This window comes from Notechis scutatus, chromosome 1 (assembly GCF_049901735.1).
Source record: "Notechis scutatus isolate UNSWTSFEM ecotype Mainland chromosome 1, rNotScu1.2, whole genome shotgun sequence".
Classification (NCBI taxonomy): domain Eukaryota; kingdom Metazoa; phylum Chordata; class Lepidosauria; order Squamata; family Elapidae; genus Notechis; species Notechis scutatus.
Genome location: NC_142009.1, coordinates 150600833 through 150626704, shown reverse-complemented (window position 1 = coordinate 150626704; position 25872 = coordinate 150600833). Strand labels below are relative to the sequence as shown.

Here is a 25872-nt window from a genome sequence, read left to right as displayed (position 1 = left end):
ACAGCTGAAGAACTGCTTCACTGAGTTCCTTCCGGCAATCTCTGAGTATTTAGTTCTTCCATACATCAGTTTCCCCTATCATTATGTGATTTCATCTCCTCTACATTGGAAGAAAAATTATGGATTATTATACATCTGGTCGGTCCCAACTTGCCATGCACACCAAAAGTGAAATGGACCTCCTTTTAAAGGAAAATTAGACAACCTGTGACCCATTGTTTTAGAGATATTTTCTTCCCAAATTCCTCAATGCCTTCAATAATGGCAGAATTTCTGATGTACTGCTTTCACTGGAAAATTCAGGAAAATGTTTATAGAGTTATATCTTCACTTGAAAATAGCCCCTTGTTGAACTGCATAGCATAAACATGAGTTGGCCATACGGAATATTTTATAATATTATATGTTATATTACTGTATTATGTCACACAAATGTTTCATGGTGATTTTTACATCATAAAATGCTTTATAACATTTGCCAGATTTCAATTCCATGGCTGTTATGTGTTTTGGATTTGGGGCACAATCTGTAAGTTAGACCATTTGATATACCTTGGTTCAAAAATTGTTGCTCTATGATGCACTGTTTCGCCCAGTTAAAGGATACAGGCACAAGAGTTTTGGTAGTATATAGGTCAGTTGATTAACTCTTCCAAATTATCCCTCCCCACCTGGGCTGGATTCTCACAACATAATAGGCTAACATGTGACTGGTTTATTTGTAGATCATATGTGGAGTTAATTCTGGTAAACTACGGTTCAGTTAAATGTGGAAGCATAAGATTTATTTTATACACAACAGGCACACATGCACACATATATATAGTAGGAGGAATTAAATGTAGCAGTTCTGCAAAATCATTGAAGCCATAATATTGCAATCAAAGTATTGTGGTTTATGATTTTTTTACTGGAAAAAAAAACAGTTTTAACAAATGCAAAAGCTAGAATAAGAAATAGTGGTAGATCTTTGAATAATGTTGCTACAAGTCAGCATGCATGCCTGACATAACTGTCTAATGCAGCATATAAAACGCTTTTATTCTAGATAGTTGAGAAATTTATTTTGAAAGAAAATGGTTGCAACCAAGAAAACATCTGGATCTTTATTATTTTGGTTGACATATGAATGTCCCCGGGGTGGCAAGGTGGGGAAATGCCTCTGCATCATATTCTACAAGTGGCTCAAGTTAACATGTCCTTGTGCAATGATACATTTCTCTAATGATATCATAATGCATGTGGTGTCATTGTAATAGTTACCTATGGGATAACCATACAAATAGAAGCCCACTATTCCTTTATTCTTAGCATAGCCTACTGTATACCATTTACATTTCATCTCAGCTCTTCACTGATGGGCCTTGGGATCCTGGCCAACAATTTAAGTCCTACAAGGATGTGGCCTGGCATAGTGGAATTACATGGCTTTCCTTTCATCAAACAGCCCACTAGATAACAGAGGGCACATTATCTCACAGAAGGTGCAAGAATTGCAGCAGAAAGAATTGACCTTCCAGGACTCATAGGAGCAACTATCCAAGTCTCTTCTCCATCATTCATTTATTCTTTTATTGAATAGCCAAACCTCTCATATTTTCACATAGGCAAGTAATATGTGTACAGAAATACACACTATCATTTCTCTGGATGTACCCAGATCAAATTGGCAATTTTGCTATTACCATTTGCATATAAAAATACAGCCACTGCATGGTAAACAGGAATATAGACCCCCTTTTTGTCCTAGACACCGAAGTAGTTTTGGGGGAAATAATGTTGTTTGTCAACGTTAAATGATAACTGTTAAATATCCAACAGGCTATGTACAATTTGTATTACTATATTTCATGTCGAAGTTTTTTTTTTGCCTGAAATAAGTTCATTTATTTTTCTCAGATCTCCAAATGATGCTGTTGCAGAACCTCTCTCGGCTGGTTGTGCCTGAAAAGGAGAAAGAAGTTGCCATTTTAAATATTAAGAAGCAAGTGTTAAGTAAAATAATATGGTTTTATTTTTATTTTTAAAAAACCAACTAAAAACCCTAATACATACTCTTATTTAGTCACCCTACGTATTACAGGGTGGCTAAATAAAGGAAGGTAAATATAACAGGGAAAGTAAATATTACCTGTGATTTATGGAATTTCCATCCTATCATATAATATATCTGAAACGTTGCTGGTATTGTCCCATCATTATTTCCATACAACTCTGTAAAAAGAAACATTTTGCATTTATTTCATTGCAGCAAAAAGGAATACAGCGGAAACCTATCTAATCTATTATAAAATAAGTATATCCGATTCAAGACAGCTTGATGCTTCAGATGTATTGGTTCAAGTCCCTGTGCCAGCAAATTTATCAACTATAAGGAACTATCAAAAGAGAACGCAAGGGAATGCAATGGGTTCATTGGAACCACCCCACCCTTCTTGGCCTAAATTCCTCCCCCTTTTCTGTCTCTGAGCTGAACCCTGGTTGTGCTAACAACAGTGATAACAACATTGATAACAATGGCAGTCAATGAGAAGAATCAACAAAGAATGACAACTTTATATCATAACTGTGTTTTACTGACTGTAGCTTTCCATTCTCCCTTTAATTATTTGGGCCAGTGGATTACACACCTATGCTGGAATGGTACATTCAATGGTGCTCAAACATTTGTGAACCTTTTGAATTTTCAATATTTTGGTATAAATGTGACTTAAAACCTGATTTGTTCACCACACAAATCCTAAAGTTGATAAATAAAACCCTATTAGACAAATGAGTCAAAAATATTATATTTGCTCATTTATTTACTGAGGAAAATTATCCAGAGCTGCATATTTGTATGTGGTAAAAGAATGTGAAATGTTGTTACAGTTAGTCCTTGATTTACGACTGTTTTTTTTAACAATGAAGTCATGACAACCTCTGACAAAGTGACTTACAACCTATCCTCAAAGGTATGGCTGTTACACCACCCCATGGTCATGTGATCTCACTTTGGGCACTTGTTAACTGGCTTGCATTTACAACAATTGCAGCAAGTTACAGTCACATGTTCACAATTTGAAATTTTCCCAGCCAGCTTCTGACAAGCAAAGTCAATTGGGGAAGTTGGATTTGCTTAATGACCATGGTGAACTGCTTAACAACCACATTACAATGGTTATAAAATCGTGTCCAGTCAGGTAATGACTTGTTTGGAAACCACATTAGTCATCAACATTATGGTTCCCAATTGAAAGAATTCAAGGACTATATGTACTACTGCCCGAAGAGGTAAACCACATACAGAAAGCAAACTTTTTCACAAATTTTTAAGCACCACAAAAAAGATGGTGGGACAGAAAATTGCATGAAATGAGTAAGCTGGAAAACGTAGTGACAAAATCTACTTCCATGTGATAAAGATGAGTTACTTCAGGGGTTCCCAACCTCCAGTCTGTGGCCTGGTGACAGGGCGCAACCCGTTTGGAAGTGAGTTGTGGAAGTGATGGGTAAGTGCATGTGCGAAGCTGCCTTTGTGAAAACGAAGCACACAGGCAAAACCATCCTCTCTGCCTCCCTCCCCCTCACCGCTTCTTCCAGTCCGTAGAGCCAGAAAGATTGGCGACCACTGTGTTACTTAATAGAAAGCTCATACCTTTATACACTGCTGCAGCTGCCAACATGGTCGCTCTATGTATCATAGGTTTCCTGTTCCAACAGCAATTACTTTCTCCCATACCTAAAAACAGTTTTAGGCTTTAAAAGAAGATACAGCATACACCATCAGTTGAATATATTTCAGCAATATGAATAGGATCAGATGAGTGCAAATGTTTTAAAATAACACCAAAGATCTTATTTCTGCTTACTCAAAGACAAATTTATCCATCAACAATGAGGTTAACATGCAGGACTGCAGCCCCAGCATGTAGTCTTTAGCCCAAAAACCTCCTTATAAACTTATATGCACTAAGATTAATGAACCCAGCAAAAACTGGGACCTATACAAAATACAAAGTACAATTAATATGATTTGCCAGTAAATAATTTTCTATGAAAATGCCTTCAGAACCCCAGCAGCATAAAACTTCCAATATATACACATACCTTCCTTCTACAACAGGACAATGGTTTATATGTCACCTGGGAGATACACTCCACTAAATTCAGTGGAATTTTATTTCCAGCTAATTGTGCTTAAAACTGCAACCTATGTTTCTCTTTAATGTACAGATTAATCAAGACAGTTACAACCCAGCTCGCAAAGCATTCCCTTCAACTATTTAAGGGAAGAAAAGATTCAGTGTGATTCAAAATTACTCTGGTGAATCAAGTCTGGGCAGAAATGAAAAGCTACTTCACTTGATGTATGGTGATAGCTCTGTTGTGTTAATATATATGATTAGCTTAAATGGAACCAGCAATTTGGCCTTCAACAAATCTATAATGTAAACCCACAAAATGTCTATTGGAATGCATGGGTCACTGCTATGGCTTGCTTATTTAAAAAAATCACTCTGGCACACCCTAGGTCAGAGGTGAGCATCTTTTGAGGGAAGGGACAGCATATAGCTGTTTTTTTCAACTCTGTTTCTGGAGGAAGGAAGGAGATGCTAACAGTGCCCTGGTATAGTGCTGCAGGGTACAACGTTTTTTGGGGGGCGCACATGCAATGCTGTGGTGCCTGGAGAAAATAAATAGGGCTGATGTCCCAATGATGCTTTTATCATCTGACTCCACGCCCCTTTCTCCTTTGCCAAACCCCTCCAGATGTGACCACGGGGTGGTTAGCAGGGAAAAGGGGAGCTGTGGCCTCTAAGAGATAAATTGCTATAATTCTCATTTTTAAAACCCTCCCCAAACTTGGAGGATGTTCAAAAATACCCACCCACCCCCAAATTTGACCACTTTACTATTAACCTCTTTGGCATAATTTCAGAATTTACTACCTATTTTAAAAAGGTGAGCATAGCCTACAGAGGTTTTTGTTTTTGACTTTGAATAAGTTAAACACAACATACAGAACTGTATACTATCAATCTTAACAGCATGTGAAAAAGTAAACTGCAAGAATAAATTATATTATGCATCTCTAAGTCCTGAAATGTATATTACTTCTATATTTATATACTTTTCCTTAGTTTCTCTTGAAAGAGCATGTTCATTCTCATTAATATACTTCACAGTTCAATAATAAAGTAATAAACCCTAATTTATGTCTCCAAACAAAGTCAAATCACGCTGGTAGTTCACTCTTTTTTAAAAAAAAACATGGAACTTGCCTTGTAGATCAGCCATAATTTCAAACATTCCTGGATAGTTAACTTGGATTTCATCTGAATCCTGGAAATAGTAAAGAGATTTTTGACAATCACCAGAACAAAACACATTAATTCTAAAAATGGGACTTTAGAAATAAATAAATGAGGTCAAACCCAATATTGCTAATTACGATTTTTTCATCTTACATACCACTGCATATCATAGAATATATTTTTTTAAATTGAACTGGAGAAGCCCCTGTCAATAAAATGCTAACATTGCAGAGTGACAGAAGAATAATCTGTTTGGATAAGAAAAAAAAACTACAGCAACCTCCAACAAATGATAGTTTTACTCCAGGTAATAGAAAGAGTAGTCATCCAGCAAGCTAGCTAAACAGTCAATAGCTAGGAGAGTCAATAGCTAGGACAGAGACTCTGAGCTTGTATAACACACTAAGCCTTATCATGGTTTGATTGGCTACTGTGGTTGGTAAATCAAAGACTGGGATTTGGTGTTATGTGTAAACCTAGACAATGTAGTTCATTCGACAAGCTATGGCTTATTGAAATATGTTAAATCGGGGCTGTCAAACTCGCAGCTCACGAGTCAGATGCATCACGCACTGGCCATGCCCAGGTCCGGTTTAGCGAAGGGGGAAAAAATCACGATATGTCACATGATGACACCGTGACGATGCGAGTTTGACACCCCTATGTTAAATCATTCCTTCCCCTTTTTTCTTTCAGTCCCAAGGATTGTAAGGTTGGGGGATTTCAACTCAACTTCCCTTCTGCTAGGGTCTTGATGCAACCCAGGAGTTCTTAACCACAGCAACAACAGGCCTGACCAACTAATTAAGAGCCTGATGTACATGAAAGGTCACAGGCAAGATCTAGTTTCTGATGTGGTTAGACACAAATCAATTGGAAAATGGGGGTGAGGGGCATTAAATTTCACCACTTCTCATAGAGGATATTTTCTTACCATCATTTCAATTTGTATTCTGCCCAATTCCCAACAATTCTAGGCAATTACAATAAAAATATTTTAAAAACATGGTTTTTGTTTTAAAGGTAAACAAGACACAAAAAACAGACGGGAACAATTTAAAAAGAAATTCACACAATGCAAAAGGGTGGTTTTACTCACCCTCACCAGTCAGATTATTCCTTGACTGCCATGGAATTTTACAGCACAACTCAGTTTTCTCCACAATGGGGACAGATGGGTCAAAGGGCATTTGGGGAATCTCCCAAGAGTCTGGTATGCAGTTTGATTATGGTCACCCATTGGAATAATGGGTCATGTAGGGGGCTGAACTAGATTGTACTGGGGCAACCTCTCTCTAGCTGGAGATCCACTGCAGTTTCTTGGTTTATTGAGGAGATGAGAGGTATGAAGTGGTTGAGAAGATACCTGAACACAGCTGGAAGGCCCACCTCATGTCTGATACTGATACAAGCTCATGTTTAGCAGCAAAACCAAAATATGTTGCCATCCTACTGACATCCAGCAGCCCTTATAATGCAACTTGCTCCTTTCTCAAGAATGTTTGACAAGACTGGCATCTGAAGAGTTGCTGGGAAGAATTAGCATTAAAACTGCTTAGATTTAAGAGGAGCTAGACTTCACCTGGACTAACACAATGAAAATTTGTGGGATGTCCTCTTGTGATCTGGAATCATTATGAGTTTGTGTTCCAAGGAAGCAGATAGAACCATCTGCAATGCCAGTTCCACCACTTCTCAGGTGAGTCTCTGTTTCTGATAACTCGCTAAGGTTTCCTGTGAGATGGCAGGAAGTTGGATCGAAGCAGTAATTAGTCCTTCCTTAAGGGAAGGATTGTTTCCTTCATTTCTGAAAAAAGCTATAGTGTGCCATCAACTTAATAAACATTCCAGCAATTTGGACTTTGGACCCATCCCTATTTTGGACTTTGGACCCATCCCCAACCTTCCTTCTTAAAGAAATGTTGTGGGGAAAAACATGCCTTTACATGGTATAGCCTTAGAGGAAATGGATTATTTAGATCCTTGGCAGTCAGCTGTCAGGTCAGGATACACCACAGAAACTGTATTGATCATACTTGGTGACAGAGGTGGTATTCAGCAGGTTCTGACCAGTTCTGGAGAATTGGTAGCAGAAATTTTGAATAGTTCGGAGAACCAGAAAATACCCCCTCTGACTGGAGATTTTACAGTATTCTTCCCAGGGGTGGGATTCTACCACTTCACACCTATTCGCTAGAACCGGTTGTTAACATTCTAAGCAGTTCGGAGAACCGGTTGTTAGAAGAAATTACTGGACTAACCCTGTAAGGAAGGCAGGAAGGAAACATTCTGGTGTTGCTTACAGAAACTGTCTCTCTGTTAACCCTTATTACATTCTTGGCTGGACTAGACTTCCTGTCTCAGGAACTTCTCTGGAATATTTTCCCTCTCCTTTGCTGGTACTTTGCTTGTGTGGAATGACCATTCAAAGTTACAATGGCACTGAAAAAATGACTTATGACCATTTTCACACTTATGACTGTTGTAGCATCCCCACAGACATGAGAAGCCAGGCGAGGAGATGCGTGCCTCGATGTGAGTGATATTGAGTTGGCCACGCCCAGCCAATAACATGAGCACCAAGCCACACCCACCCAGTCACATGACCATCAAGCCACACCCACCAACTAAGCCACACCCACAGAACCGGTTAAAAAAATTGAATCCCACCCCTGATCCTTCCCCTGCCACGCCCACCAAGCCACGGTAATAAAAAAAAAAACTGAATCCCATCACTACTTGGTGGTGTGTGAGGTTGGGGAAGCACAATCCTCCTTGATCTCTTTTGGTACCATTGATCATACTGGAATATCCCTGAATGGTTGGAAAGGAGAGGGGAGGCATTCAACTACTTTGATTAAATGACCAGGATAGGGAAACTTGAACAATCTGAGACTTTGAAGTCTTTCTGCTAAAATCCAGGAGACTTTAGCACAGAGGTCTCCAAACTTGGCAACTTTAAGACTTGTGGACTTCAACTCCCAGAATTCCTCAGTCAGCCACACTGGCTGGGGAATTCTGGGAGTTGGAAGTCCACAAGTCTCAAAGTTGCCAAGTTTGGAGATTCCTGCTTTAGCAGGTAAAGCTCTTCTCCCTCAGATCTAGATCCACGGAGAAGCCTATTAGAGACGGCAGGTTCAGCCAAGTCTCTATAGATCAATTGCCAAAGTTAAATACAGGTAGTCCTCGACTTAGAACAGTTCATTTAGGGACTGTTCAAAGTTACGTCATTTTCAAGTGACTTCTGACCGTTTTTCACATTACAACTGTTGCAGCATCCTCAGGGTCATGTGATCCAAATTCAGATTCTTGGCAACTGATTCATATTTGTGACAGTTGCAGTGCCCTGGGGGGAGGTGTCATATGATCATCTTTTGTGACTTTCTGACAAACAAAATTAATGGGGAAGCCAGATAAACCTAAAAACCATGTTAAAACAACTGCAGTGATTCACTTAACAGTTATGGCAAGAAAGGTCATAAAATGGGGGTAAAAGTCACTTAACAAATGTCTCCTTTAACAACCAAAAATTTGGGCTCAATTATGGTCATAAGTTGAGGACTACTTTTATATTAATTCCACTTCGTGGTCTGGTTCCTATGCCTGCTTGGCATAAGGCATACACCACAACTTAAATATTTCTTTCAGTCAAAGCAAGATAACAAGTGGTGACTAACAGCTGTTGTAGTTTTCTGAATTGTTCCTTTCTTGTAATAGATAATTACCACTGTCAGTGTGTTGAAGCCAGCTCTTCCCAGTAGATGTCCTAGGTCGCTCACAGCTGTAAAAGGAGACACATGTGGAGAAAATCCACCTTCTCTTTCCAGTTCTGCTAGTTGCAAAGAGCAGCGGAGCTCAAAGAGTGTGTCCCCTCCAAACATAGAACCAATAAATACTCCATCAGGTTTAAGGACTCGGTGTACCTAAAACAAATCACAATTAAACCAGGCATTAATAAAGATCTAATATAGCCTTTCTTATATTTGAATGGTAAGGTCTTATTTCAGAGTAAACACCAATCTCATTGTAATGCAGCATGCCACTGAAAGTCACTATACAATACTTAGGCCTACTTCTTTCTTAAATTCCACAAAATCTCATTGGATATATAATACAAGAAATATTTAATCAGTGCATTCGCCGCAATTAGTGGGATTGGAAAGGGCCACCCAGCTTGATGTAGGATCCAAATTAACACATCTCAATTGTTATGAGAAGTATTATCTGAGAAGTTCAACAATGAATTGCCCCCAAACATCTGGATCAATATTCTAATTCAGAAGTGAGCGATCTTTTGGGCTCTGAAAATTACATGCAGAAGCAGCTACAAGTCAGGGTTATACATCAATAATACACACACAGATGTATATGCATGCAAAAACAGGTGTTTCCCCCAAAACAGACAGCAGACTCCCTTTCAAATGAGGAAGAATAAATATCTGGGTGCGACTCCTGGCAGAAAAAACTTTTAACTTTAACAGCAATAGCACTTAGACTGATATACAACTCCACAATGCTTTACAGCAGGGGTCCCCAACCACCGGTCCGCGGACCGGTACCGGTCCGTGGAACAAGTCCTACCGGGCCGCTGGTTTGCTAGGCGCCGCCATCTTTTTGATGAAAAAGTGCTTCCGGTGAGCTTTTCCGGGTAGAAAGCTCACCGAAGCACTTTTCATCAAGATAAGCGGCGCTTTCGGTGAGCTTTCCGGGTAGAAATGGCTTTCTGGAAAAGCTCATCGAAGCGCTGGCGCCGCTCATCTTTTTGATGAAAAGTGCTTCCGGTGAGGTCACGGAAGCACTTTTCATCAAAAAGATGGTGGCACCCAGCTGATGCCGGTACCGGGCCGCGGCATAAAAAAGGTTGGGGATCACTGCTTTACAGCATTCTCTGAGGAGTTTGCAACATCACCATATTGCCCTCAACAATCTGAGTCCCAATTTTACCGACCCTGGAAGGATGGAAAGCTGAATCAACCTTGAGCTGGTCAGGATCGAACTCCTGGCAATAGGCAGAGTCAGCCTGCAATACTGCATTCTAAACACTGCGCCACCAAAGGTCCAATATTATTATTCACGGAGATAAAATACAAACCTTGAGATAGGATGGGAGAATAAGAAAGGAATAAGAATATTGCACTTCTGTTGCTGCTGCTGCTAGTAGCTGTCAAAAGAGCAATCTTTTTCTTCCCATCTGGTAATCAATTGGTAGCAAAGAAAAGAATGTGGCCAATCTGGGTCGTATAGACTGATCATAGTTGCATGTGGGTTATGGATTACTGAATTCTGCTATTCTGACCCACACCCTTTTCCAACAAATCAAACACAATCCAAAGGGAACAGAAACCTTTTAATGCTTCTGCAGAATAATTAGCTGTGATAAGTGTAAGCCTTGCCAAACTGTGTGAGACTGCCAAAAGATAACAGACATGAAATAATTTGCAATACAAGAATCTTCAAATACAAACTCAGGATACTGGAATGTCCACGAGGCTGGAGGTTCAAAACGTCTTTGCCTTCTACAAAAAACGTTTGTTTCACAGCTGGCTTTTATCTTCTTGAAGGAGGGGCCATGACCTTGCAGCCTTATTCCTGAGTCACCCATGCTGTTGTAGCTGCTCTTTCCTCCGAGCGATCCTGCACGCACGCGCACTTGGCACAGGCTCCTTGGGAACCTCCTCATCACTGCTGCCAGCCCCCACAATCTCTGAAGGCAGCAGTCCACTCCCTAATGGTCCTGGCCCCTCATCTGAGTCTTTGCTCTCCTCAGCCGTCCACACCTGCTGCCAGCTAACCATAACACCTGCCCTGGACTGAACTTTATCCACTTTGCTGTATTAACTGTGAGCAGGTAAGTATATTACAAGTGGACTGACTTTGCAGGTAGTCCTTGACTTATAGCTATTTGTTTGAAGTGATGACAACCTTGAAAGAGTGACTTACAAGCTGTCCTTGAAGTAACAGCTGTCACACCTGTGATCATGCGGTTGCAATTTGGATGCTTGGCTTGCCTTTATGATGGTTGTAATGTCTTGTGGTCATGTAACCACAATTTGCAACCTTTCCAGCAGAATCTAACAAGCAAATTCAATTGGGGAAGCCCAATTCGCTTAATGACTACTTGATTCACTTAGCAACCATGTGATTCCCTTAACAGCTGTGGTGATGTGCTTAACAACCATGGTAAAAATGATCGTAAAATCAGATCCGAACACGGTCCCAACTGTAGTCATAAGTCAAGGACAACGTGTGTGTGTGTAGAAGGTAAGACCTGTATCAAAATATCATAGGTCAGTATCTCTTTCAATCTGATTTCTGTTGGAAATAAGCTCAAGGAGGCTACTTTACTACACCCCTTTCCTTCTTTGCCAACTCAGTATATCATAGCTATTAGCCATACACAATTATTGCTGAGTTGAGGATGCTTGCTTTGACAATTTTGTTGCTGCTTTAGGGATACGCTGATGTAGTTTCCTTGGCAACTGTAAGGATGTAGCTTATTACTGCCACCTTCTGGGATGCCATTTCAATCTCTCAGTCTAGTCCCCTGTCTTCTTGTCCCTCTCTCATTACCGAACTAACTGGGCCTGAACCAGTGTAGCTTTTGAGCCCAAGTAAGGCCAAGCAGGAGCTGCCATCTGCATGCTAAAACGATGGTTAAGATTAAGTGTTATTCTCTCCACCATATCAATATATTAAAGGGAGGGGACAGGTGTACTTACTTCATGCAAGGCTTTGGGAAGATCATTGATCCAATGCAAACTAAAAAGGAATTACAATAGAAAGCAAGTTAATAAAAGGCAAAAAAAAAAAAACCTCTCTCACCAGTATAAAATTTAGATGGCAAACTCAGATTGGCATTTTGGCACAAGAAAAATATACCACACCAAAGCTGCATTTACATAATATACTAAGAGAATGACCTTAAGTAACATAAATGCATGTGGCATCATTTCTGCTGTGCATTTCACCCAAAATTTCAGTTTCACTGTAGTGTATTGTGCAAATTCAAAACAGATGCCATCTTGGATCCCTTTAACTTAAATACATAGTGATATAGAAACTAGTAGTCAAACTTTCCTCATTTGTTACTGCAGATAACGCACCACACTTCCTAAAACAGTGTTCTGGAAACGTCGCAGGAGTACATGTAGTAAAGTCAATTTTCTTCATATTAATCTTCTAGCCTCTCAATTATAAATTACACTTGCCAAGCTTGTTCTTATAACAGGCCAGATATTGTAGAAGATGACAAGGCTGAGCCCAAGGGAGCAGTGGTGGGATTATTATTTTTTTACTACCGGTTCTGTGGGTATGGCTTGGTGGGCGTGGCAGGGGAAGGATACTGTAAAATCTCCAGTCAGAGGTGGTCTTTGCCGGTTCTCCAAACAACTCAAAATTTCCGCTACTGGTTCTCCAGAACTGGTCAACCAGTTGAATACCACCTCTACAAGGGAGAGGTCAAATGCGTCATCAGCCAGGAGTCCCTGCATGCCCACAAGAGATCTAAGTTCAGCCTACCTTGAATTCCTTAACTCCCCGCTTATTTCCTTTGACTGTTAGTAGTTCAGATTCTTGTCGAGAGTTTAAGCTTGCAATGAATCTTTATACTCATTTGAACTACCCGAAACTCTTGATTTCCCGGCGCTTGACAAATATTATACTAACACACAAAACTGCAATCTTAGAAACAGTTTTAGAACCTAAGGCTCCCAATTACAAAAATCACTATTCTCACTATAAATGTTTCTGTCTACTTTAAATCAGTCAGCTGTCAGGTCAGGATACACCACAGAAACTGTATTGATCATACTTGGTGACAGAGGTGGTATTCAGCAGGTTCTGACCAGTTCTGGAGAATTGGTAGCAGAAATTTTGAATAGTTCGGAGAACCAGAAAATACCCCCTCTGACTGGAGATTTTACAGTATTCTTCCCGGGGGTGGGATTCTACCAGTTCACATCTATTCGCTAGAACCGGTTGTTAACATTCTAAGCAGTTCAGAGAACCGGTTTTTAGAAGAAATTACTGGACTAATCCTGTAAGGAAGGCAGGAAGGAAACATTCTGGTGTTGTTTACAGAAACTGCCTCTCTCATTAATTACATTCTTGGCTGGACTAGACTTCCTGTCTCAGGAACTTCTCTGGAATATTTTCCCCCTCCTTTGCTGGTACTTTGCTTGTGTGGAATGACCATTCAAAGTTACAATGGCACTGAAAAAATGACTTATGACCATTTTTCACACTTATGACTGTTGCAGCATCCCCACAGACATGAGAAGCCAGGCGAGGAGATGCATGCCTCGATGTGAGTGATATTGAGTTGGCCACGCCCAGCCAATAACATAAGCACCAAGCCACATCCACCCAGTCACATGACCATCAAGCCACACCCACCAACTAAGCCACACCCACAGAACCGGTTAAAAAATTTGAATCCCACCCCTGATCCTTCCCCTGCCATGCCCACCAAGCCACGGTAATAAAAAAAAATTGAATCCCATCACTACTTGGTGGTGTGTGAGGTTGGGGAAGCACAATCCTCCTTGATCTCTTTTGGTACCATTGATCGTACTGGAATATCCCTGAATGGTTGGAAAGGAGAGGGGAGGCATTCAACTACTTTGATTAAATGACCAGGATAGGGAAACTTGAACAATCTGAGACTTTGAAGTCTTTCTGCTAAAATCCAGGAGACTTTAGCACAGAGGTCTCCAAACTTGGCAACTTTAAGACTTGTGGACTTCAACTCCCAGAATTCCTGTCAGCCACGCTGGCTGGGGAATTCTGGGAGTTGGAAGTCCACAAGTCTCAAAGTTGCCAAGTTTGGAGATTCCTGCTTTAGCAGGTAAAGCTCTTTCTCCCTCAGATCTAGATCCATGGAGAAGCCTATTAGAGACGGCAGGTTCAGGTTCAGCCAAGTCTCTATAGATCAATTGCCAAAGTTAAATACAGGTAGTCCTCGACTTAGAACAGTTCATTTAGGGACTGTTCAAAGTTACGTCATTTTCAAGTGACTTCTGACCATTTTTCACATTACAACTGTTGCAGCATCCTCAGGGTCATGTGATCCAAATTCAGATTCTTGGCAACTGATTTATATTTGTGACAGTTGCAGTGCCCTGGGGGGAGGTGTCATATGATCATCTTTTGTGACTTTCTGACAAACAAAATTAATGGGGAAGCCAGATAAACCTAAAAACCATGTTAAAACAACTGCAGTGATTCACTTAACAGTTATGGCAAGAAAGGTCATAAAATGGGGTAAAAGTCACTTAACAAATGTCTCCTTTAACAACCAAAAATTTGGGCTCAATTATGGTCATAAGTTGAGGACTACTTTTATATTAATTCCAGTTCGTGGTCTGGTTCCTATGTCTGCTTGGCATAAGGCATACACCACAACTTAAATATTTCTTTCAGTCAAAGCAAGATAACAAGTGGTGACTAACAGCTGTTGTAGTTTTCTGGATTGTTCCTTTCTTGTAATAGATAATTACCACTGTCAGTGTGTTGAAGCCAGCTCTTCCCAGTAGATGTCCTAGGTCGCTCACAGCTGTAAAAGGAGACACATGTGGAGAAAATCCACCTTCTCTTTCCAGTTCTGCTAGTTGCAAAGAGCAGCGGAGCTCAAAGAGTGTGTCTCCCCCAAACATAGAACCAATAAATACTCCATCAGGTTTAAGGACTCGGTGTACCTAAAACAAATCACAATTAAACCAGGCATTAATAAAGATCTAATATAGCCTTTCTTATATTTGAATGGTAAGGTCTTACTTCAGAGTAAACACCAATCTCATTGTAATGCAGCATGCCACTGAAAGTCACTATACAATACTTAGGCCTACTTCTTTCTTAAATTCCACAAAATCTCATTGGATATATAATACAAGAAATATTTAATCAGTGCATTCGCCGCAATTAGTGGGATTGGAAAGGGCCACCCAGCTTGATGTAGGATCCAAATTAACACATCTCAATTGTTATGAGAAGTATTATCTGAGAAGTTCAACAATGAATTGCCCCCAAACATCTGGATCAATATTTTAATTCAGAAGTGAGCGATCTTTGGGGCTTTGAAAATTACATGCAGAAGCAGCTACAAGCCAGGGTTCTACATCAATAATACACACACAGATGTATATGCATGCAAAAACAGGTGTTTTCCCCAAAACAGACAGCACACTCCCTTTCAAATGAGGAAGAATAAATATCTGGGTGCGACTCCTGGCAGAAAAAACTTTTAACTTTAACAGCAATAGCACTTAGACTGATATACAACTCCACAATGCTTTACAGCATTCTCTGAGCAGTTTGCAACATCACCATATTGCCCCCAACAATCTGAGTCCCAATTTTACCGACTCTGGAAGGATGAAAAGCTGAATCAACCTTGATCTGGTCAGGATCGAACTCCTGGCAGTAGGCAGAGTCAGCCTGCAATACTGCATTCTAAGCACTGCGCCACCAAAGGTCCAATATTATTATTCACGGAGATAAAGTACAAACCTTGAGATAGGATGGGAGAATAAGAAAGGAATAAGAATATTGCACTTCTGTTGCTGCTGCTGCTAGTAGCTGTCAAAAGAGCAATCTTTTTCTTCCCATCTGGTAATCAATTGGTAGCAAAGAAAAGAATGTGGCCAATCTGGGTCGTATAGACTGATCATAGTTGCATGTGGGTTATGGATTACTGAATCCTGCTATTCTGACACACACCCTTTTCCAACAAATCAAACACAATCCAAAGGGAACAGAAACCTTTTAATGCTTCTGCAGAATAATTAGCTGTGATAAGTATAAGCCTTGCCAAACTGTGCAAGACTGCCAAAAGATAACAGGCATGAAATAATTTGCAATACAAGAATCTTCAAATACAAACTCAGGATACTGGAATGTCCACGAGGCTGGAGGTTCAAAATGTCTTTGCCTTCTACAAAAAACGTTTGTTTCACGGCTGGCTTTTATCTTCTTGAAGGAGGGGCCATGACCTTGCAGCCTTATTCCTGAGTCACCCGTGCTGTTGTAGCTGCTCTTTCCTCTGAGCGATCCTGCACGCACGCGCACTTGGCACAGGCTCCTTGGGAACCTCCTCATCACTGCTGCCAGCCCCCACAATCTCTGAAGGCAGCAGTCCACTCCCTAATGGTCCTGGCCCCTCATCTGAGTCTTTGCTCTCCTCAGCCGTCCACACCTGCTGCCAGCTAACCATAACACCTGCCCTGGACTGAACTTTATCCACTTTGCTGTATTAACTGTGAGCAGGTAAGTATATTACAAGTGGACTGACTTTGCAGGTAGTCCTTGACTTATGACTATTTGTTTGAAGTGATGACAACCTTGAAAGAGTGACTTACAAGCTGTCCTTGAAGTAACAGCTGTCACACTACACCTGTGATCATGTGGTTGCAATTTGGATGCTTGGCTTGCCTTTATGATGGTTGTAATGTCTTGTGGTCATGTAACCACAATTTGCAACCTTTCCAGCAGAATCTAACAAGCAAATTCAATTGGGGAAGCCCAATTCGCTTAATGACTACTTGATTCACTTAGCAACCATGTGATTCCCTTAACAGCTGTGGTGATGTGCTTAACAACCATGGTAAAAATGATCGTAAAATCAGATCTGAACACGGTCCCAACTGTAGTCATAAGTCAAGGACAACGTGTGTGTGTGTAGAAGGTAAGACCTGTATCAAAATATCATAGGTCAGTATCTCTTTCAATCTGATTTCTGTTGGAAATAAGCTCAAGGAGGCTACTTTACTACACCCCTTTCCTTCTTTGCCAACTCAGTATATCATAGCTATTAGCCATACACAATTATTGCTGAGTTGAGGATGCTTGCTTTGACAATTTTGTTGCTGCTTTAGGGATACGCTGATGTAGTTTCCTTGGCAACTGTAAGGATGTAGCTTATTACTGCCACCTTCTGGGATGCCATTTCAATCTCTCAGTCTAGTCCCCTGTCTTCTTGTCCCTCTCTCATTACCGAACCAACTGGGCCTGAACCAGTGTAGCTTTTGAGCCCAAGTAAGGCCAAGCAGGAGCTGCCATCTGCATGCTAAAACGATGGTTAAGATTAAGTGTTATTCTCTCCACCATATCAATACATTAAAGGGAGCGGACAGGTGTACTTACTTCATGCAAGGCTTTGGGAAGATCATTGATCCAATGCAAACTAAAAAGGAATTACAATAGAAAGCAAGTTAATAAAAGGCAAAAAAAAAAAAAAAAACACCCTCTCTCACCAGTATAAAATTTAGATGGCAAACTCAGATTGGCATTTTGGCACAAGAAAAATATACCACACCAAAGCTGCATTTACATAATATACTAAGAGAATGACCTTAAGTAACATAAATGCATGTGGCATCATTTCTGCCGTGCATTTCACCCAAAATTTCAGTTTCACTGTAGTGTATTGTGCAAATTCAAAACAGATGCCATCTTGGATCCCTTTAACTTAAATACATAGTGATATAGAAACTAGTAGTCAAACTTTCCTCATTTGTTACTGCAGATAACGCACCACACTTCCTAAAACAGTGTTCTGGAAACGTCGCAGGAGTACATGTAGTAAAGTCAATTTTCTTCATATTAATCTTCTAGCCTCTCAATTATAAATTACACTTGCCAAGCTTGTTCTTATAGCAGGCCAGATATTGTAGAAGATGACTAGGCTGAGCCCAAGGGAGCAGTGGTGGGATTAATTTTTTTTTACTACTGGTTCTGTGGGCATGGCTTGGTGGACATGGCAGGGGAAGGATACTGTAAAATCTCCAGTCAGAGGTGGTCTTTGCCGGTTCTCCAAACAACTCAAAATTTCCGCTACCGGTTCTCCAGAACTGGTCAGAACCAGTTGAATACCACCTCTACAAGGGAGAGGTCAAATGCGTCATCAGCCATGAGTCCCTGCATGCCCACAAGAGATCTAAGTTCAGCCTACCTTGAATTCTTTAACTCCCGCTTATTTCCTTTGACTGTTAGTAGTTCAGATTCTTGTCGAGAGTTTAAGCTTGCAATGAATCTTTATACTCATTTGAACTACCCGAAACTCTTGATTTCCCCGGCGCTTGACAAATATTATACTAACACACAAAACTGCAATCTTAGAAACAGTTTTAGAACCTAAGGCTCCCAATTACAAAAATCACTATTCTCACTATAAATGTTTCTGTCTACTTTAAATCAATTGTTAATTACCTCAGACTGCTGACAACAAGATTAAATGTGTTTTCTTTGAAAGGAAGAAATTCTTCATCTGCTATGATATTGACTCTTGGTATTTCTGAATCTATTGTGTTCTTCTAAATCAGATTAGAAGAAAAATAATTTAGGATAATTCAGTTAAGACAGTTCAACTTTTCAATTTTTCAGTAGTATGAGTTAATAGCTGACAAATAACACGCAAATCTTACCAGAGCATTTTCAGCCACATCCGTTTGAAAAAGCCTTTCAACAACATCCTGAAAGAAAAACAGGTAGTGAATAATTTACAGTTATTTTATTGATTTTATTTAGGAAACTGTTTGTTTGACTAGCCAGAAAAAAAAAAGAGTAACATGATGTATGTGATAAGGCTGTTTCTTCTTTCTTCCTTCTTTAAAGGATAATATTGTATATATGCGCCATTAAACTATTTATTTGAGTTCATTATTTTGTTAAAATACTTCTGAAACATTGCAAAGGCTTCTGTATTGGGGCTGAAAGGCAAAAGCGGAAGCAGTATACTCCACCCTGTAATTGGGGAGACCAGGTTGCCCTGATAGATCGGTCCCACCGGAAAAAAACACTTAACCTTCTGCATAATTACTTAAAAATCCAATTGAACCAATGAGGGTTACTTCTTTGTCACCATACAGTATATCAAAAAGCTGAGATGATAAAGACAGAAAATGATTAAACAGGAGTGACATTTGTTAGATCTTATTTTGAGTATTCAACAAAGGCTTGACTGATTACTTAGTTCAGTTGTCTGATTCAAATTTACAAGGTTAGGCAGGTTCCCACAATGTATTATAATGTGATTTGTCTAGCTGCAGCTTCGTGCTTTGTAGACACCCAAGCATTCTTGGGGTTATAACCCATGGTTTATTATTTTGATGTATTGCGTAAATCAGTCAAATGTGATTTCAATAGAAGAGAATGTTGTTATTTATTAAGCAATCCACAGCCTAACAGGTTGTACTGCATGAATAAAAATCAAACTGCAAAAAATACCTTGTTTAAATGCTGAGCAATGTAGCTTCGCCCACACCCAAGGTCCAAGGCAAGGGGAAATGTCCTTAAGAATGAAAAATAAAATAGGATTAAAGTGCAAAACTGCAAATCAATGGTCTATTTTAACCTAAATTTCAAAGATGTATTGCCTCCTTGAAACTGTCTGATATACAGCTTAATCTGATAGCTGCAACAAATGGAAAACAGAATGCTTCTTTCACTGCAGAAAACCTTTCTGCTTTTAAGATTATTAAGGTAAAGATTCCCCTCGCATGTATGGGCTAGTCATTTCCGGCTCTAGGGGGCAGTGCTCATCTCCATTACAAAGTCAAAGAGCCAGCGCTTCTGAAGAAGTCTCTGTGGTCATGTGGCTGGCATGTCTAAACATCAAAGGTGCACGGAATGCTGTTACCTTCCCAACAAAGTGGTCCCTATTTTTCTACTTGCATTTTTACATATTTTCGAACTGCTAGGTTGGCAGAAGCTGGGACAAGTAATGGGAGTTCCGTTACGCGGTGCTAGGGATTTGAACCACCGAACTGCCAACCTTTCTGATCGACAAGCTCAGCGTCTTAGCCGCTGAGCCACCACGTCACTAGTAATCTCATAATAATCCTTAAGATTTTAAATCCACTCTAAAACTATATTAAGCATATTTTAGGACTTATACTATGGTTCTGTTTCCTGGTTGAAAAGTGTGAGAGAATTTCCCAAATTTGGGTTACTGCGGTTGGTGAAGGTTTCCAGAATCCCAAAACCAGGTATGGTGTGCAACTGGAGGTTTCAGATTTGTCCAGTCTTGTTTGATATGCAGAGTGAGAACAACGAGTAGTACTTACAGTGAGATCTGAGCTTCATCTAAGTTGTATGAATAGACAGAGATTCCAGTTAAATAGAAACACAGACAGAAGTGTATTTTGTCATGTCTCCACTCAACAACCTGAACTAACATTATTTTTATAGGAAAAAGTTTTTAATTGCTGAATGTACCTTTGATTACTTCAATCAAACATGCCAGCAATGGTTTTGAGCTTCACGAGCATCAAATTTTTTTTTAGGTGGATTAGATCTTTTTTGATGGGGGCATGATTCACTTCTACAATCCTGTGTCAAGAAGACCATGTTCTGAGAGTGGCAACCAAAGTGTGTAAATCAGAGGTGGTATTCAGCAGGTTCTGACCAGTTCTGGAGAACCAGTAGCAGAAATAGTGAGTAGTTCGGAGAACCGGCAAATACCATCTCTGACTGGCCTAGCCCTCATCTATTCTCTGCCTCCCGAGTCCCAGCTGATCTGGGCTGACTCTTCTTTTGTTGCCCTGCACAGGAGAACAGAGCTGGAAAGCAGGTTAGTGGGGTGGGGAGGAAATGGAGATTTTGCAGTAACCTTCCCCCAGGAGTGGGGAGGGAATGGAGATTTTGCAGTAACCTTCCCCCAGGAGTGGGGAGGGAATGGAGATTTTGCAGTATCCTTCCCCTGCCACGCCCACCAAGCCACACCACAGAACAGGTAGTAACACCACTAGTGCAAATGTATAGGAAAAGCCCCACAAATCAACATCCGATTGAAACATATGACTGAGTCAAATGAGCTGATTATCCTAGAATTTCACATAATTTTAAAATAAAATATTTAAAATATTGTCTCAATATTTACAATAAAAGCTTGAGACAGTTCATATTTGTGCTGTATGCTGTTTGTTTAATCAGAATCTTTTTATTTTACAGACAGCTCTGATTGCACTGTAGGTCACAATACTTCAAGATTATAGATATACTAAAGAGTTCACAATTTTTTCTCTCCTGTCCTCATATCCGCAAATAGATTTGTCTGCCATTTAAGGGGCGGGGTTTAAGGGATATCTGACTAGACTTCTGTTCAGAAAAAAGACAGAGCAACCTAGTCACATCTGTTGTATAGATCAGAACTTCCTTGTCCTCATTTTTCAATACTGACAAATGTAAAGAACTTCAAACGAAATAGCATAATTTTACATTATACACATAAATAAAATAAAAATAAATAAAATTTATATTATACAGTCAAGACACCTCATTTTGTAGAGGAAAAAAAACATGAGATAAAATCTTACCTGCTTATGTCAAACACACGATCGGCCATCCTACCACCAACCTAGAATACAGGGGAAGGGAAAAAAAAAAGAAGATAGGCACTGGAGGCTTTCAAGATACTGGGTAGCCCTTTGTCGGTATAGGATCTCCTGCTCGAGCAGAGGGTGGACTACGTGACCTCCAAGGTCCCTTCCAACTTGGTTATTCTATATTCTGTGTTGCTATTTATTTATTTTTTGCAATCTTGATATTTAGCATAGGATTTGGGGAAAATGTTCAAACTATTACAGAATTCACACTTCAGGCCGAGTCACTACATTAGAACTACACTGTAAATAATCCAGGTGACCACTAGAGTTAATGTTGCCTATTCTTTGCTGCCATCATGTGGTCCAAAAAAGGATTGCATCCTAGTTCTGATAATTCTAATAATGGATATGATCCATACTGCAGTGGTACCTTGGTACTCAACTGCTTTGAAATTAATCTAATTTGGTACTCAACACATTTTGACACTAAAATTTTCTCCTAGTACTCTCTGTTTGCTTGGTATTCAACACACAAACTAGAACTTGTCAGTGTTGGCTACCTTGTGACTCACTACATTATTCTTTATGGGGAAAATTTGTTTGGTACTCATCATTTTTGGTACTCATCATGGCTCCCAGAACCACTTAACAATGTGTACTAAGGTACCACTCTACTTACTATGTTGTATTAATTCACAGTTCTGTTAAATCATAAATCATGAATTTTGTTTTAATGCAATATGTGAATAATCCGGCTGCAATTTACTCAACAACATACCAAGGAAGACCACATTGTAGCATCTAATCAAATAAACTGCAATTTATAAACATTTTTGGTATCAGATTATTAGTTTTAAGGTATCTTTTATTTTTTGGTGACATTGCGTGTTTTTTAGTGTCATCAATACTTCGAGTTAGTGTATTCCTATAATAATTCATATAATTACAGCCGTGAGATTGGCTTATGCACAACAATGGAAAGGTAAAGAAACTCCATGTGAATTAGAAATAATTAGGAAAATCTGGTTGTGCGCAGAAATGGACAAATTGACAAAGGAATTAAAAAATAAGGATGAATCGGATTATTATAAAGTACGGGATAGTTTCATGGTTGGTTTGAAAAAAGAAAGGATCAAGACAAATAAGAAATTATCATATATATATACACACACACACACACACACACACACATATATAATAGAATGCAAACATGTATTATTTTTATATGTGATTTAGCAATGTAAGACACAATATGTGGGTTAGGAGGATTGTACCATGTTCAATGTTTTTAATGTTTCTTTTTGTTTTTGTTTGTGTTTGTTTGTTCAATAAAATTTAAAATAAAAAAAATACTCTGAGCTAGTGTTGACTCATGGCAATTGCCTGTAGTTTTCTTGGCAAGGCTTTTCAGAAGTGGTTTGCCCTTGTCTCTTTCCTAGGGCTGAGCGTGAATGACTGGCTCAACGTTAGCCAGCTGGCCTTGTGCCTAAAACAGCAATAGAAGTCAAAGTCTCCAGGTTTCTAGCCTGGTGCCTTAACCAACTGTAAGTAATTCTTGCCTTACATCCACAATGGGGACAAGTCTTTCTTTGCTAAGCAAGGCAGTTGAGTTGTGCCCAATTTTACTATTTTGACTTGGTCGTTAAATGAATCATAAATACATGGCATTGCCCAGCTCCTGAATTTTAATTACATGACTGTCAGAATGGTGCAACGGTCACATCATAAATCACCTTTTTCAATGACTGTAACTTTGAATGGTCATTAAACAAATGCGTGTAACTCAAGGACTATCTGTGTCTGACACTGGCTGCTTAAAAAAAAAAAAATTAAGGTTACACAAAACTGAAGAGTTGCTTTAGCAGTTCGAAAGTTTTGACATCTCATGTACATCTCAATCATCCAAGTAAGGTCAAAATCAAAACGACCTTGAATCTAACCCCAACCATTAACATAACTTTATGGGGGCTGATTAAAGATAATTGGTAATCAAATGTTCAAAATGTCCCACACTAAATCGATAATGTCAGAATAGTTAAGAAAGATATATACAGACCAAAAAGAAAAAGAAAATTGGCTAAAAGACAATACAAAATCAAAATAGGCTAAAAGGTTTGCTCAGGCTCCACGTATATCCCCAGCAACTTAATCACCCCTTATAAGGTTTTCAAGATATGCCTTAAAGTATAATGTATTCGTTATTGCCCGAAGGATCATAACAATATTGGGTGGCTTTTTAAAAAAAGGCACTGAATGCAATCTCGGCAATATTTGGAGGCTAGATTGCTTGGAGCTTTTCCCTGACAACAGAACCGTAAAGTATTTTCAATACTTTCCAAGGCACAGCAAGAATAGGGAGCGCCCTCTCCTCTCCTCTCGCCCCTTCGCCTCTACCTCTTCCCGCAGGTACTCGCAGCGCTCCGCGTGAGGCTGCCCGGCTGCCCAATTCTTTTGCTTCCTCTTCATCTGCCGGTCGAAAGGGCTGAGGGCTCCAGGCCCTGTGACGGGACGAGACCCCGCAACGCCGGGCCCCGAAGGAAAGAGGCAGCGGCGGCGGAACCAGAGCCCGCCAGATGTGCCTCTCGCCGCCGCCGCCGCTGACTGCAGACGGCAAAGGCACGATGCCCGCAGAAACGCCTTCGCTTCCATTGCTCCGCCGGCGCCCGCTTTGCAAAGGCTGCTAGAGCTAGAAAAGAGAGAGCAACAAACGCTTGTCGGGTTCGCAATATCCGCCTGCGTGGAGTTCAGGTCACTTCTGCACACTAGCTTGGAGCTTGAAGCCGGCAAACAAACCTATTTGAAATAGATGGATTGGCTTATTTGTATTGCATATATTTCAGTAGCGGAAACAGGCGTGGTTTTTTTGTTTTTGTTTTTTTAAATAAATCTGAAGGCGAAGTTTCTTAACTTAGGGGGCTGGACTAGAAGACCTCCAAGATCTCTTCCAGCTCATTCTATTCTATTCTAAATGTAAAGATAGACCCTGCTTGAATTGCTTGAAAAAGACAGGCGAGGAAAGCATAATAAACCCCTCACTCCTGAGTTCACCGCACCGGCTTCTTTTTATGGCTTTATTCAGGCTATTTCATTCCAACGTGATGATCCTTTGAAAAGGAGAAAGAAGCTAAAATCAATGTACTTGAATAGAAGTTGGCGCAAGATTGCTCTGTAGTGTACAAGCTTTCTTGACGCAGCAAGTGGATTAAAATTCGGAAGGAACGGGAAGCAGTAGTGGAGAAAAAAACAACAGGTGCCTGTATCAGTTACAGATAGGGTTTATCCTGCAGGAGTCTTCAGACTTGACAGCTTTTAGACTTGTGGACTTCAACTCCCAGAATTCCTCCTCCTGTCATGTTAGCTCAGGAATTCTGGGAGTTGAAGTCCACAGGTCTTAAACCTGCCAAGTTTTGAAGACCCTTATGTGCAAAACCAACCCATTGGTTTATTCAATAAACCGTAAACAAATAAGGATTTAGTATGTAGTGTGAAATCAATCCTAGCCTACTTTTGCAGGATATCCAAAACCGCCCAACTAACCTTCCCCCAGACATCTAGTAAGAATATTAGTTTGCAATTTCTGCTGACTTGCAACCTGGGGAAATAATACAAATATTATAACAGAATAAGGGAAAAAAATGACTTTTTACATATTTAATGCACTGTCGCTATTGAACAAAGCCAATTGCTAGGATTAAGCAACATCCTGAAACATAGAGTTTTCATTGGCTCTGTTTACATGACATATTGAGCATCAAGTTACCCAATGCAAATTCAGTCTAAGAAACCTAAGTTGTGATTGCTTTAAAGGGCTTCTCTTTCAGCCTCATTGTACTTAAAATATTGCGGGACTGCACCTCTGAGCTCCGATATAAATGGTGAAATGCATGACAGTGTTATTGTGTTATGTCTCTGTGTCCCCCTCCCGTTGTTATACATGGACAGGAATCAAATTACATCTCTGAAGTCTTTCACTGCTCCAGCATTCAATGCTGAAGGATAAATTACAACCTACGCTCAGCCAGTGCTTCATTGATCTGTGTTATGAAAACCAAGAACGATAGAGGGATTGAGGAATTTTATTAAAATCCATCTTTTTAAAACGACCCAAAGTAGTAAGACCTGAAATGTCCTTTAACGTAGTTCCGTGAAATAATCAACACACGTTCGGTCTGATAGCTTCCAGGGAGACAGTACTTCCTCTTTTCTCCCCCCGCCTCCCTCCTTTACGACGGTAAAGTAATTTTGTCTCTTTCCAG

The 25872-nt window shown here is 39.9% G+C and overlaps 1 protein-coding gene across 1 annotated transcript; it reads right to left on the bottom strand.

Moving 5' to 3' along the window:
* Positions 1–1553: 1553 nt before the first annotated feature.
* On the bottom strand, positions 1554–24351 carry NDUFAF5 (NADH:ubiquinone oxidoreductase complex assembly factor 5). The gene is made up of 11 exons (XM_026668496.2): positions 24011–24351; positions 21608–21648; positions 19518–19581; positions 18716–18763; positions 18501–18604; positions 17436–17475; positions 14795–14992; positions 5265–5325; positions 3638–3721; positions 2132–2214; positions 1554–1944 (listed from the first exon to the last, which is right to left on the bottom strand). Exons 1-11 carry the CDS (start codon positions 24263–24265, stop codon positions 1849–1851), a joined length of 1074 nt encoding a protein of 357 aa, XP_026524281.1. The 5' UTR covers positions 24266–24351; the 3' UTR covers positions 1554–1848.
* Positions 24352–25872: the final 1521 nt, after the last annotated feature.